This window comes from Passer montanus, unplaced genomic scaffold (assembly GCF_014805655.1).
Source record: "Passer montanus isolate IOZ18808 unplaced genomic scaffold, ASM1480565v1 scaffold55, whole genome shotgun sequence".
In the NCBI taxonomy this organism is placed as follows: Eukaryota; Metazoa; Chordata; class Aves; order Passeriformes; family Passeridae; genus Passer; species Passer montanus.
The window spans coordinates 2,133,532-2,147,998 of record NW_024370485.1 but is presented as its reverse complement, the minus strand read 5'-3'; the positions used below and the strand labels follow the sequence as shown (position 1 = coordinate 2,147,998).

General features: G+C 55.9%; 1 protein-coding gene across 1 annotated transcript; it reads right to left on the bottom strand.

Moving 5' to 3' along the window:
* Positions 1–1,734: 1,734 nt before the first annotated feature.
* On the bottom strand, positions 1,735–13,427 carry BAIAP2L2 (BAR/IMD domain containing adaptor protein 2 like 2). The gene is made up of 14 exons (XM_039725425.1): positions 13,243–13,427; positions 12,162–12,237; positions 11,795–11,881; positions 10,570–10,631; positions 10,210–10,281; positions 9,482–9,598; positions 8,952–9,098; positions 8,345–8,497; positions 7,770–7,911; positions 6,761–6,986; positions 5,781–5,852; positions 5,186–5,366; positions 3,322–3,362; positions 1,735–2,497 (listed from the first exon to the last, which is right to left on the bottom strand). Exons 1-14 carry the CDS (start codon positions 13,279–13,281, stop codon positions 2,422–2,424), a joined length of 1,491 nt encoding a protein of 496 aa, XP_039581359.1. The 5' UTR covers positions 13,282–13,427; the 3' UTR covers positions 1,735–2,421.
* Between the last annotated feature and the right edge of the window lie 1,040 nt (positions 13,428–14,467).

Sequence of the window (14,467 nt, the reverse complement as noted above, 5' to 3'; positions counted from 1 at the left end):
AATGCCCAGAAAATCCCCACTGTGCTGGACAAGCTGCACCCAGGAGGATCCACATAAATGCTCATGGAGTCGCTAACTCCATGCAGTACAGATGGGGCAGGGAGTCTCTTTATTGACTGCAAGGCCCACGATTCATGCCACAGCCTCTCCAACCCACAGACACCCCCCTGGGAAAGCATTTGTTAGAGAATTAAATGAATGAGCTGTCCCTAGCGGCTGCTGGGGCGAGGGTGCCAGCATCCCTCCACAGCACTGACCTGTGCAATGCAGCGATGACCTCCCAGCACAAGCTGAGCCTCCAAGGGTTGAGCAGATCCCTCAGCAGCGCTTCCTTCTCCCACTGGCCGGCACTTCCCTGCTCTGGATGAGGGTGCCTGGTTAGATGGTCCTGCTGGATCTTTTCTCCATGGTGGGCACAGGACAATGCCTGCAGGGATCTAGCACCGTCGAGCAGTCTTGTGCTCCGCTCCTTCCTTCAGAGCAGCTACGTCCTCACAAGACAGCTAATCCCCCTCTCTGCTTGCTTCCCTCCAGTTCCAGCGATGCCCAGCAAAGCTGTCTGTGGCAGATCTGGGGGGACACCCTGTGAGGGGCACTCCCTTGCCTCCTGTGGGTGCAAGCAGTGTCCCACGGCACCCCCAGTGTGGATGTGGGTCAGGAGCTGCTTAAGGTTTCAGGTCGGCAGAGACCAGCGGGTGCTGAGCGGGCAGAAAGCACTTCTCCACTTTTAAGAGGCTTTTCCAGCCAATGGGGACGAGGTGGCTGCCTGCCACAGCCCGAATCCCCCGGTAATCCTGCTGCCCAGGGGCTCCTTGCGTTTTCCCCAGCAGAGCAGGGCAGGGCAGGCTGGCAGGGATAGGTTCAGTCGGAGGGACAAGGACAGGAAGAAGCAGGGTGAGGGTGAGGGGTGTTGGGTGCTGGGAAGGGAGGCAGTGGAGGAGGAGACCATGTGCCCATGCTTCAGTAAAGGGAAAAAATAGGTAAAGCAGCTACTTTTGAAGCATCCTCAGCTGCCAGCCACGATGGAGAAAGCGGTGGTGTGGTTTTGCAGGGCATGTGCCCAGCAGAGAAGTGAAACAAGGTGGAGCAGCCAAGGAATCGCTGCCAGTCCTGGCTCAAACTGCCAGGTCCTGCCCACCCTGGGCAGCTCAGTAACCCCCCCTCAAAACCAACCTCCCCCGTGGGTGACTCACAGGAGGAGTCTGGCAGGCGCTGGGGACCAGCCAGCCTCTGGCCACACATGGAGGGACCCCTTCACTTCCAGGGAGGGGCTGGGGCTGAGCCCAGGTGGGGTTTTGGGGAGGAAAAGGCCTGGGCTGTAAAGCCATGAAGCCCCTCAGCAGCTGGGGGCAGCGGGGGCTTGGCCACACTCACAGCCAGGGTTTAATGGCTATTAATAAGGCTAATCAGCTAAGCCCTGGCCATCGCTAGCGCTCCATCCCTCGCTCACGCTGCCGCTCCCGTGAGGCTCCCCCAGCACACGCCGGGTATTCCCAGATTGGTGAGGCCCCCACAGGCCCTAGGGAGTGTTTTCCCCCTGCACTGAGCAGCCCTGGGTGCCCAGGGGACATGTTCCAGCAGTGGGTCAGGAGAAGGGGGCCACAGGACAGACAGGGGAACTCAGGGGGACAGCCAACAATGGGCAGTGCAGCCTGTCCTCCTCCCCTGCATCTTGTGACTGAGCTGATGTCCCAGCCACTGAAATGGACACAGAAGATGCATTCTCCATTTTATTTTAAAAAACCCCCATCTATTTTCCACAGGACAATACATGAAGGAACAGGGCAGTGGTGCTGGACACTGTCACCTGCCCCTGCCTTGCCCTAGCACTGCCTAGCAAGGCAAGGGGCTGCACCTGGGGTGAGAAGAGGCAGATGCTGCTACAAATGGACACAGTTGTCAAAGAGGCCAAGACCAGACCCTGGCAGCTGGACCACATCACTGGAAGCCTTCTTGTAGCCTTTTCTTCTGGGGTTCGTTCTTCTGGTGGCAAAGGAACGGTTTGGTGACAGTCCTTCTCTGCCCACAGCAGGGATGGCAAAGCTGCACCTTCAGCATCCCAACAGCACCACCCTGGATACAGATGATCTTAGCCAGCCCTACCTGCAGCTCCAGCACCATCCCCTCTCCCAGGGCACCAGCACCAGTAACTCCAGACTGCTCCCTCCCAGTCAAGTACAGTAACACCCCAAGGGGAGGAAAGCAGGGATCAATCCAGAAGGGGCAGCAGAGATCTGCTTCTGGCCACAGCACACCAGGCACCCAGCTGAGACAGGTCCCATTGTCCCAGAGGTACGGGAGGGGAAAAGAGAGTTCACTCCTTGAGTGGTAGCACTAGGTTGCTGCCCAGCTGGAGGTCACAGCACTATCACTTCTCCTCCTCCTTCTGTGCTGAAATTGTCCTCTGCCCACAGCCCTGCTTCACCGGATGATGGGTGCCGAGCGGTCGTTGGTGACTGTGGGGCGCAGCTTGACTGTGGCAAAGGGGTTGGTACCCCTGGAATGGGAAAGGAAACAGGCAACCATCAGAAAGTCTGCCAGTGCCATGCAGGGATGTCTGTGACCAAGAAAAGGCTACTTAGTCCTGCTGCAGTCGCTTCCATGCCAAGGAGGAGAGTGTGGTAAAGCTCATTCCTGAGTGTGTTTTCTCCATCCTTAACACACCCTGCTGCACATTCCCATGTGGTTCCCCTTGGGCTCTCCTGAGGATTCCTCACCCTCCTTCTTCCAAAGGATGAGGAAGGGACACTAGCCCATGGCTGTCCCTCATGACAGCACTCTACACTCACAGAGTGTACACCAACCCTCCAAGCAAGGAGTCGGGGAGCGGAAAAAGGCCACGGCACCACCCCAGAAACACGGAGACACCAACCCAGCTGCAGGGGGCACAAAACCAGGAACTTATGGAAGTCTCATCCCCACAGACCTGACTCATCAGAACTCAAAGCCACGTCCTTTTATGCCTCAGCCCTTTCCAAGCAGGCAGAGATGCACAGTCGTGTAGCTCCACACTCAGGCTGCGAGCTGCTATTGTGACCCTTCCCAGATGGATGGGAAGGAGCAGGCTGGTCTGGACATGTGTTCAGGGTGCTCAGGTCCTGCCTCAGTTTATCTGAGTCAGGACAGGACCTTCCCAGTCAGCAGAGGCCAGAATGGACCACCTCTGCCTCCTGTCCTGGAAGGTAGGCTGTGCATTGCTTTTCCCCAGACACTCCCTTGTTCCTCCCACATTGATAATCCAAAAGGTTAAATAATAATAGCATTGTAATAATACTCCCCTCTGTCAGATTATTCCAGACTGAAGTTCCACATCTTACTCACCGTGGGAAGAGCTCAGGGGGCTGGTCAAATACTCCTGATTTCTGCAGTGAAAAGAAAAGCAGCAGTGACAAATCTGGAGTAGGGAATGTAGAGAGAAGAGTGGGGCAGGAGACACTGCACACATGGAGGAAGATTTCACAGAACACTTAGGTGAGTTAGGAGCCCAAGTCCTCTTAACAGGGCTCTGACTCCTTATTCAATCAAGCTTTTCAAAAGTCCACAAATTCCCCACTGCAGATAATACCCTGAATTTTGTTGTGGGGGGTTGTCTCTATGCCACAGGTTCCTTACTCCCCTAGGACATCTTACTTTGTTTTGGGGAAGAAAGGAGATGACTCAGATCCCCAAATGCCATATCTGAAGAGCACGGCACACAGTGACAGTCTGAGCTACATTTCACCCTCCAGCACAGCCAGAGATGCCCCCTCATGCTGCCCACACACCCTGGCAAAAAGTCTGCTGTCCATGCCCTCACATGATTCCTGCATCCACGGGGAGCTCCAGAGCTGTACCTACCTACCCTGCTCCACATATTGCTTAAAAGTGGACAAACCTGATGGACAAAGTTGGACCTAGGCCCTGTGGCCCTTATTCTTGGCCAGCAGATAGTGAAGGATGAGTGACAACTGACCTGCTAAAGTATTCTGGTGACAGACAAGAAAGTCACACGTGGCTATCTGGTATCCAGCTGGGAAGTCACACCCATTTGTTTGTGGCTCAGCTGGGGGATGTCTTGGGCATACACTTAAAGCAAGGCTGAGTCTTTCCAAATTAGTCTTTCCCTCCTTTATAATGAGGTTCCACACTCTGCCATGCTGTTCCAAATGCTGCACACAATTAATGACTCAATCCCAGGTATATCCCTACACCCTAGCCCTAGGGCAGGACAAAAACCCTGTGACCCAGAGGGACAGAAAGGCTGCAGAAGCTGTTCCCCTGTGTTTCACAGCCTGAAGCTATCTGAAACCACAGAGCAGGACATAAAGGGAAAAAAAAGACTAATCAAATGTTGCAGTTTTCAGTTCTTTGAAACATTAAATTGCTTGCAACCTTGCGCTGGCCTGGAGCCAGTTACTGTGGAAAAGGTTTTCCAGCCCTCTGTGAGACTGAGCAAGTAATGCCACATGGGCAGCACTGTTCTTTCCTCCCCCAGGTCCTCACCTTTAACTTGGTTCTCCCCAGTCAATTCCCTACTGCTGGAAGCAATGCTAAGTGGAGGACTTCCTTCTCAGTGTGCCATCCATAGGCCATGAGTTGGACACAACTCGTTCTAAGGCTCCTCAGTATAGCTGTGCCCTCAGCCTTTGCTCCCAGCTTTTCCCTGCCCCAGCTGTGAGTTTAAGCCAACCCTCATCTGGATTTGAAAGAGGAGCCCTATGAAACTCCTCTCCATTCTCTGAAGGGAGAAGAAGGATGGCATCTCTGTTAGCTGGTCACCCACTCCCAGACCAGCCTGGTCACCCCATGGTCCTACTATTAGCAGAAAGAAGTGCTGCCCTGGAGCCACCAGAAATCAGGCTGGGAGGTCATGGAGAAAAGGACTGAACTGAAGGGTCCCTGGTGAGCAAAAAGAGAGATGAGAAGGGCAGGGGTAGAAAAGCAGTCCCTTGGGGGAGCAAAGCCAAGCACTGAGGATCTGCACACAACAGGAGGACTGGAAGGGGTCATCAGACAAGGTGGCATGTGAACAGACCGGGTGGGAAACACTGGTGCTAACAAGACTCAGGGAAGCAGCAGGTTCCTTCACCAGCATCAGAAAGGTGATTGTCTCTACTGGCCAAAGCAGAAAAGGTGTGCCCTGGAGGATGAAAGTCAGATGGGGCCCAGTGCACAGCCACCCGCCAGCCACTGCTCCTGCACTCACCTTGGAGCCAGAACTGACCGGGGGGACCGCGCCACTCTGGTGAGTGCTGGCCCCCACGGGGAGGGGAGGCGGGTTGGGCAGGCTGGGCTGGGCAGCAGCAGGCCAGTAAGTGCTGGAGGACGGCGTGCTGGGGCGGTCCAGGATGTCATCCATACTGTGACTGCTGCGCAGCGGGAAGGACCTGAGCGGGAGGACAGGACAGTGAGGTGGGAGTAAAGAGCAAGGACCAGGGAGCAGCACAGGCGCTAGCACAACTTGGGATGTCTCTGGAGGAAATACACGTGTCTTGGACTGGCCCAGTTGCAGGAACCTTTGAGATGACATTGCAGAGGTTATGCCTGGGGAAGCGCTAGCACAACTTGGGATGTCTCTGGAGGAAATACACGTGTCTTGGACGTGTTGCAGGAACTTTTGAGATGACATTGCACAGGTTATGCCTGGGAAACCTGCGAGATCCCAGGGCACAGTGAGGCTCTTGGCAGGTTCTCCAGCATGGGAGCCCTGCTGCTCTCCATGGGGCACACTCTGAGCAGTTACCCCACTGGCATTTGTGGTGTTCCAGGAGCTCCTGTCCGGCCAATTGCCATCCTGTTACCTGGTGTCTGGCTCCTCCATCTCCCTCGTATTCTCCAAAGGCTTGACATAAGCTTCAGGGAACCAGCCACACCTAGGGCACAGGAACAGAACCAAATGAGGTTCAGGCAACCATGGTTTGTGGTTCTTCAGATCCAGTTGCCAAACACTTCTGATCTACACCCATCTCACTCATCAATCTAGCCACGTTTGCCTCTACCATGTGTGACAGGGCTCCAGCACTTCTTTCACCCATAGATGGGGCACAGGGGTTATCGTGAGACAGACCTTGAGCTTGGAGCAGGACTTGCTTATCTCAGGAGCCGTGCAAAACCTGTGCTCCTGGGAGTAATGCTGGTGCAATCCAGCAAGAGACACTCCAGCCAACCACAATCTCAAGGAAGCTGTGGAAAACTCCTCCAGGGATTTCACAGCAGCTCCATTCCAGAAACAGCCACCCAAAGAAAGGCACTGCTTTTGTTCATCTCACATCTGTGAGCACTCCTGCAGACCACATGCTCTGTGGAGCAGGGCAGGCTTTACACACAGATGGCAGTGCCACAGGGGGTAATTCAGTAAGTGCTGGGTGCAGCAGTTTCCATGCCCTGCCTGTGCTGGAGGCTGTGGCAGCAGCTGCAGCGTGAGCTAAGGAATGCCAGGCCTCTCAGGTAACTCCAGCAGTGCATGGCCCTGCGCTGGATCCCATGACAGGAGCCACTCAGTCATGCAAGCCAGGAGGGGGTCACGGCATCCCTGGCTCTTCCACCCAAAGCCCCTGGAGGTTTCCCAGGCAGCCCACCCACGTCAGCCCTGGCACACTGCATCTTCTTGGCACCAGAGCCCCCATCACTGAAGACACAGCGCTGTCCCACTGAGTGGTGGGTGGGACGCCGTGCCAGGCCACACCAGGAGGCAGGCGGGTGATAATTCTGGGCACAACCCTTCCAGCTCCAGACTCCACAAGCCTGCCTGTGTCCCATTTTCAGCGGCAGGGTCACGTACGTGGATGAGCCCTCCAGCTTGCCATAGAGCCAGCCGTTCTGTGCCTCGGGCATCAGCACCGTGATGACATCCCCGGGCTCAAAGCGCAGCAGGGTCCGGTTGGCACCCGTCGTGTGGGGCACAATGGCCTGAACCCTGGACGTGCCACTCCTCTTCCTGCCCTCGCTGCCGCTGCTGGCCTCGCCAAAGGAACCCGAGCGGGACGCACGGCCCGGAGGGAGCAAACCTGTGGGGAGCCATCCCAAGGGTCAGGCTGGAGGCTGGCACCCTCCTGCAAGACCCTGCTGCCTCAAAGGGACCAGCGCTTCCCAGTCAAGCAATTTCTCTAGGGGAGGAGCAGATGGCCTTTCAGGGAGAGGGCAAAACATAGCATGGGAAAAGCAGGGTAAGCACCTGCAGGAGACAATCAACTGAAGCCAAATCCATTTGTTTTGCACTGTGTCCTCTCTGGCCAAATGCCTGGAGCATAAGCACTGCATGCTCTGGCTGATGCCCTCCCTGCCTGACAGTCCTCTTGCTGACCTGCTAGAGCTGCTGATTGTTTGGGTAATTTCTGACTCTCCCTGTCCTTTTTTTACATCTTGTAAAAACTTTGAGCTGAAATTTCTCAGGAAGGAAAAGCAGGTGTGGCATGGGTTGAGTGGCTGGGTTTCATAGGGCAAGCTAATATTTAATCTGGTAGTATGAGAGAAGGTGCTTTACTAAAATGGGAATTCTAGCAAGAACCAGTTCTTGTAGTTCACAGAGCCTTGAAAATTGTATATTCATAGGTTCCCCACCTCACTCAGCCTGGCCTTGCCCTGGATGGACTCTGCCCTGAAGGCTGAGCTCATTTTCTACTTCAGCCTTGCCCTCTACAGCTCCCATAGGTGCTGTCCTCTCACCATGCCCAGGAATGTGGCTGAGGTCTGGTTGTCTGCTAGAGTGGTGGTCCCTTCCCAAACCCAGCCCTCTTCCCAGAGTCCAACCCCTGTGTCCCCACAGCCCTGCTGCCAGGAGCAGGTCATACTGGCTGCTGATGGTGTCCTCCGCAGTGGCCGCCGGGGAGACTCTGGCTGAGGAGACATTCTCATTTCTGGAGGGTCCGGAGAGAAGATGCTGGATCTACTCCCAGTCACAGAGGAAGCAAATTCCCCAAGGGGTCTCTGGGGCTGTTGGAAAGAAAGGGGGTTGAACACACATCCACGAAGGCTGTGTTAGGCAGGAGATGCTCTGAGACTCTTATAAAGCCAAACTCAGCACACTCCTTCATTGCAGCTCACACACAGGCTACTCTTCCTCTTGGCCAGGAAAGGCCACTGGAGCTGGACAAGGCAGCAAGCACCATGGCTAGCCAAGGACTGGCCTTGCCCTGCAGCCTCACCACCAAAGAACCATTAAATATTTTGGGTTGGAAGGGACCTTTAAAGGCAATCTAGTCCAACCACCTGAAGTGAGCAAGGATGTCTTCAATCAGATCAGGTTGCCCACAGCTCAGTTCAGCCTGACCTGGAATGTTTCCAGAGACAGGGCATCTACCACCTCTCTGGGCAACCTGTTCCAATGTCTCACCAAACAAGGCTAAGCTGCCTGTGGGCTCCTCACCATCTCGAGGTGGGTGGGTGTGAGGCGTCCTGAGGGATAGCCCTGGCCGTGGGAGGCAGAGAGCAGCCCCTGTGAGTGGCTGTTGGAGGGGTTACGGCTGGCTTCCAGCTGCTCCTTCCACCGTGGTGCCTTGCTCTGGATCATGCCCCGAGCCTGGGAGGAAACAGAGAAGAGGGGGTGATGGACAGAGCAGACCAGCTACAGAAAAAGCCTAGGCTTACATGAGCATTAGAGACCGGGTCCTGCCACAATTAGGCTTGTGGGCATGGCAAAACAGCTCCCTGTAGGAATTTCCAGGATGGCACCCTCCAGCAGAGTTCCCCTGGTCCCAATGACCCTGTTATAAACACCTACAGCATCCTTCCCTCCTCCATCACTCACACACCAAACTAACCCCATGCCAGCACCACCCTCAGCCCCAGACATGTTCTCCCAACCTAGTACAGCCAGCCTGAACCTCACAGCAAGAAACAAAATAGTTTCCTGCCCCAGTCCGTGCAGAGGTGCATCCTCCACCTAAGGGATGGCTCAGCCCTGCCTGCATGCCCCCCCTCCAGCCCTGCTGGCTGCTCCCCCAGCTGTGCTGCCCAGCAGGGCAGGGCTGTACCCTGCTGTAAAACTGGAGGAGGGTGTTGTAGAGCATCTGGTGCTTCTCAGCCAGGAAGCGGTAGCGGCGCTTCTCCTCCAGCTCAGCCTCCCTCTGGCTCTCCGAGACGAACGCCTGCATCTCCGAGCGCAGCCGCATCACGTTCTCCTGTGCCACAGGGAAAAAAGGGAGGAAGGATCGCTGAAAATCCAGCAGAGTGGGCTCAAGGGAAGGGTTGGAAGGGGTCATCAAGTCTATCAGCTTCCCAGTCCTCTTGCAGTGCTGGAGCAGCAGACAGGAGCTAGAGCAGAGTGCCAGGGATTAAGTCCTTGCTTCCTGAGGCTTCCTAAATGAGGAAAGGGCTTGGCAGGACTGAGTACCACAGGTCAGTAGCACCCTGTAGAACAGGAGTTTCCTACTTTCCAGATAAGCCTGCTGCCTTTTGAACGTCGGGGCAACCCCTTGGCTAAGGCTGCTGAGAAATCAGCCCTGGTTCCTGAAAAATCATCCAGTTCTTATTACCAACTGCCCTTCTGGCAATCACTGCTTACCTTCATCTCCCGGGCGTTTTTGTCACGAGCCCTCTCCATTCTCCACAGCTCTGCCATGCACTTATCCAGGTTGGTGGCTCTTCGCTGGTACTCCAGCTCATACTGCTTCTGGCTCTCCTGCCAGGGAGAAAAGAGGCTCAGCCAGGAGCCAGAGACCCAGCCACACCGTGAGGCAGCAAGGGTCCTGCTCTGACTCTGGGTGCTTGGGCATCGGAGCCCACCTGCGACCAGGCTTCACCTGGACCTCTTACAAAATGCCTTTCTTTTAATTTTAAATGGCCCAAGAGTGCTGATGAACCTCAAGATCTCAGGAGCAAGGACTGGCACCCAGCTGCCCAGCCCTGGAACCCAAGGCCTCTGTCTTCTCTGTGACACTGCCCACCAGCATGGCCAGCTGGGCCACGGCAGCACAGGAGCCACAGACAAGCAGAGCCTGGGATCTGGGGAAGCTGGGAACTCTGCTTCTGGAATGCTGAGTCTCTCAGCCCCGCTGAAGCATTTGGCAAGTCCCACTGCACAAAGAACAGCCACCTGCCCTCTTTTAGCTCTCCATCATCAGTGGAACAAGGGGAGTTTGTTCCATGATGGGAGAAGGTAAGACCCCCTATCTCCTGCTGACAAGAAACACAGAAACACCTCAAGTGTTCAAGTGCTGAAGCAAAAACCCTGGGGTGAAGGGGAGAGACAAACAAGGGGAGCTGAGGAGGAGAAGGGAGTTCATCACTTACACTGATAAACTGCACATCCATTTTGCTGTTCTTCTCCATGTGCTGCAGCAGGTCCACGTGGAAGGTCTGAGCCTGAAAGAGGTGAAAGAGCCATCACCCTTATCCCTTCACCATATGGGATGTTGCATGCACTGTGATAAGGGGTGGCTCATAAAACCTGCAGAGCCAGTGACTGGCAGCCAGGCTCTGGGCATGCCAGCCCTGCACCCTTCCTGCACCACGTGCAGCAGGGAGGCAGGCACCTGCCTGCAGGCATGTGTGAGGGCAGCTGATGGGCTGCATGTGGTAAATGCTGATAAGCTGCATTTGAGGAAATCACTTCATTCTCCACCTCCGCCAGCCCTTGGGAAAGCCACTCACCACAACTTCCAAATCAGAGCTCAGCAGTCTCTGCGTGTCAGACATCTGCATCAGAATTTCACCTTAGGGGGAAAAGATGGGAGAAGGTGAAAAAGTCCTGTGGCCATTTTCTCATGTGCCCAAGGAGGCAGACCAGCAGCGTGCAGCTCAGGCTGGTGAGCTTTCACACAGCTGTGAAAGTCCAAGAGATACCATAAAGCACTGCTCTCTGCACCCTGGTAGCCTTCCCTCCTTCCTTCCTTCCTTCCCTCCCAGGCACTGCCAATGCAGGGTTCCCCCAGCCCATGTGATGGCTGGAGCAGTGCTCTGCTACAGCCCCAGGTGTCAGAGGCAGGAGCAGTGCTCTGCTACAGCCCCAGGTGTCAGAGGCAGGAGCAGTGCTCTGCTACAGCCCCAGGTGTCAGAGGCAGCCTCGCCCCTGCCATGGGTGCTGGGTGCTGGGTCTCTGCTCTGCCACAGCCCCTCCAGGCCCCATTTCTAACCCCAATGGCACCCCAGCTGTGCTGCACATTTCTGTCCTATGGAAGGCAGCTCCAGCACCTTCCAATGCTGTGCATGGTCCCTCTTCACCAGTGCTGGCCTTGTGGAACCAGGAAAGGGAGAGAGTGATGACAGGGAGCAGAGGAGCCAGCTGGGAGGTGCAGATGACAAGAAGAGTCTGCAAAAGGGGCACATCTGCTGGAAGCTTTTTGCTAAAATGTTTAGCAGTGGACCAGTTCCCTGACCACGTTTTCAGCAGTCACCACCAGGCTGCAGAGTCATTTACACTGCTGGGTGTGAGTCCCTCAGCCCCAAGCTGCCATTCCAGCCAGCTGCAGGCTCAGGAGGACAAAACCCCATCAGTTGTTGTCAGTGCTTGCTCCCTGGCTTTTTCCTCACACCCTTGAGGAAGAGAAAAATGCTTCCTCTGTGATGAAAATTTCATCTCTGGGGCAGAATGCCTCAACAGGGACTGTGAGAGGTCCATCACTGGAGGTCCATCACAGGAGCTGAGCTCACTCACTGATCTCAGAGAGATACAGCGCTGGGACTGTGACAAATATTCAAGGCCACACAATAAATGCGACTGTCACCACCTGGACAGGGCCTGGCACAGAGAGACACCATTTAGAGGAGCTGTCTTTCTCGCCCCAGTACCTGGAAGTAGAACAACTAAGGGAGAAGGTCAAAACAAGGTAACTGTGGCTCACCACAGGAGAGAAGATGATGTGCAGGAGAGCCTTACCCAGCATGTGTGAGGTGGAACTCTGCAGTGCTTGCTCCCCAATCTTCTCAATTGCCTTAAAATACACTTCAGCTGCTTTGGATAGTGCTGTGGGGAGAGGAGAGGGGTGGTAAGGGTCCAGCCTGCCTTCTCACCACCACCAGCTCCAGCAAGCAGCACACAGAACTGCCACCTCCTGGCACTTGGCCTGTAGGCACCCCATCTGTCCCCATCAGCAGTGGGTCCTGGAGCTGAAGAGTGCTCAAGAGCAGCTCAGGACAGGTCAGAGGTGGCAGAGCAGCAGCCTTGTCCTGGGTGAGGGGATGGGGGTGCCCAGGCTGGAGGCAGCAGGGTGGTCTGGAGCCCTGGCTGGTGGGACCCCACTCACCGTGGAAGGCACGCAGGTAGTTGTTGCCCAGGTACACCAGGTTCTCCAGCGCAGGGTTGAACTGCTCCAGGATGCTCTGTGGCCAGGCACAAGCACATTAATGCCATCCTTCCCCATGCCCAGGGACCTCAGCGGGTCAAGACCCCCGTGCTGTGGTTTGGCTGGGTGAGAGCCCCCTCTGGAGCACTGGAACTGAGACAATGTACAGCCAGCTCCCTGCATCGGGGCTGGCCAGCAGCTTCAGCTGCCCTCAGCCCTCCCACCCCGCCAGGAGAGGGGCCATGCAGAGGGCAGGGTGGCCCACTGCAGAGCCATGTGGTTGTCTAAATGAAGATGGCTTTCTCCCAAGGGCCCACACCCACTGCAGGCAGGGGAGGAACTGCAAGGGGATCTGAGCAGCCTTTTCCCTCACCCCACAGCCAGCCAGAGGGCCACTGCTTGTTATCCAGGCATGAACACCACCCTTTCCTGGCCAGGATGTGGTGTACTGCCAGACTCAGCAGCTTAGTAAGAGAAGGGATGGACAACCAGCTTCTCTGCTTTTATTTGCATTTATCTAAGGTGTCCATTGACTACAGAGAAGACCAAGACCGGAATAAGCAATTCTCCACTTCTGTCAGCCCTCCCCCCTTGGTTCAGGACTGGTGTGTGGGGGGAAGCATTTATGAGATCAGACTCTTTCAAGGGAGGGGCAAAACGGCCGATCAAGCTTCTTCCTGCCAGCAACCAAGGTGTGCCACCCTCCATGCTCCATGTCCAAACCAACCTGCCTGCCCTGTTCCTTCCTGAATCTGCCCTTATGGACCACACCACCCTCTCCTCTGGCTCCCAAATACAGCCCAGAGCCCACAGGAGCTGCTGCAGTTCAGCCTGTGAATGGATTCAGCCCTCAGCTGTCCAGCAAGGGAGCCTTTGGCAGAAAACACTCATAGGAGCTGCTGCAGTTCAGCCTGTGAATGGATTCAGCCCTCAGCTGTCCAGTTTTTTGGCAGAAAACACTCACCTTTGGCAAAAACCACTCATCTCGCACCCACACGTCCCCTATACACAGTCAGGAGCAGCCTTTGATGCCAACACTCACCTTATAGATGGAGATGGTGGATCTGTAGGACAGATCCATCTCTGGAGCCTATTCACTCTCCCACAGAGAAGCAAGGAGCAAAGGGGAGTACAAGGAGCTATTCTGGCCTGAAGGACTCTGCTTCTGCCCAGCCAGCTGGATGGAAAGAGCCTGTCACCAGCAAGGAAGGACAGCAGGAAGACAGAGATGCGGTACAAAGGGAGCACTGATGGAGTTTAATAATTCACCAGCCGAGAGGCTGGAACTTGATCTCTGGAAGTAACCAGACTCTGGGGGGGAGAGAGGAATCCTGCGACAGCCAGCAAGGACATGTGACCGCCGCTTTGCATTATTGATTGCCAGCTCGGTACCCGGCCCCGCCTGTCCTGACACCTGCGGCGCCGGCCACCTGCCCGAGCCACCGCCTCACGGCTCTGTCCCCACACCGCCTCACGGCTCTGTCCCCAGCACTGCCTCACGGCTCTGTCCCCACACTGCCACATGGCTCTGTCCCCAGCACTGCCTCACGGCTCTGTCCCCACACTGCCACATGGCTCTCTGTCCCCAGCACTGCCTCACGGCTCTGTCCCCAGCACTGCCTCACGGCTCGCTGTCCCCACACTGCCTCAGCTCTGTCCCCACACTGCCTCATGGCCCTGTCCCCACACTGCCACATGGCTCTGTCCCCACACTGCCTCACGGCTCTGTCCCCAGCACTGCCTCACGGCTCGCTGTCCCCACACTGCCTCACGGCTCTGTCCCCACACTGCCTCACGGCTCTGTCCCCACACTGCCTCACGGCTCTGTCCCCACACTGCCTCATGGCTCCCTGTCCCCAGCACTGCCACGGCTCCCACCAGGCTCACTCAGCCTCTGTGCTGAGCAACGAGGCGTCCCCAGGGCTCTCTCACATGGGCACCTCACAAGCCAGGAGAGCCCTGGCAGCAAAGAGCAGCAGGCAGGGGGGAACACAAGGAAAGCTCTACACGAATTTCAGGCCTCCCGTGCCCCTATTCCCCCACCCCAGGCTTCAGCCCTCTGGCTCTTAGCCTCCCTCCCACCCTCAGTGAAACTCTCTCAACAGCAGGAACAGGTTTATGTCTGAACCCTCTCCCAGGTTTCACCTCTGGTGAGCCGGGAGCAGCACTGCCATTGTGATTTCTTCTGGGTACATGCCTGGGAAGAGATGGATCAAGCAAAACCTAGTGTTCTATTTTTTTAGGCCTGGACAGCTCCAAGAGGATCC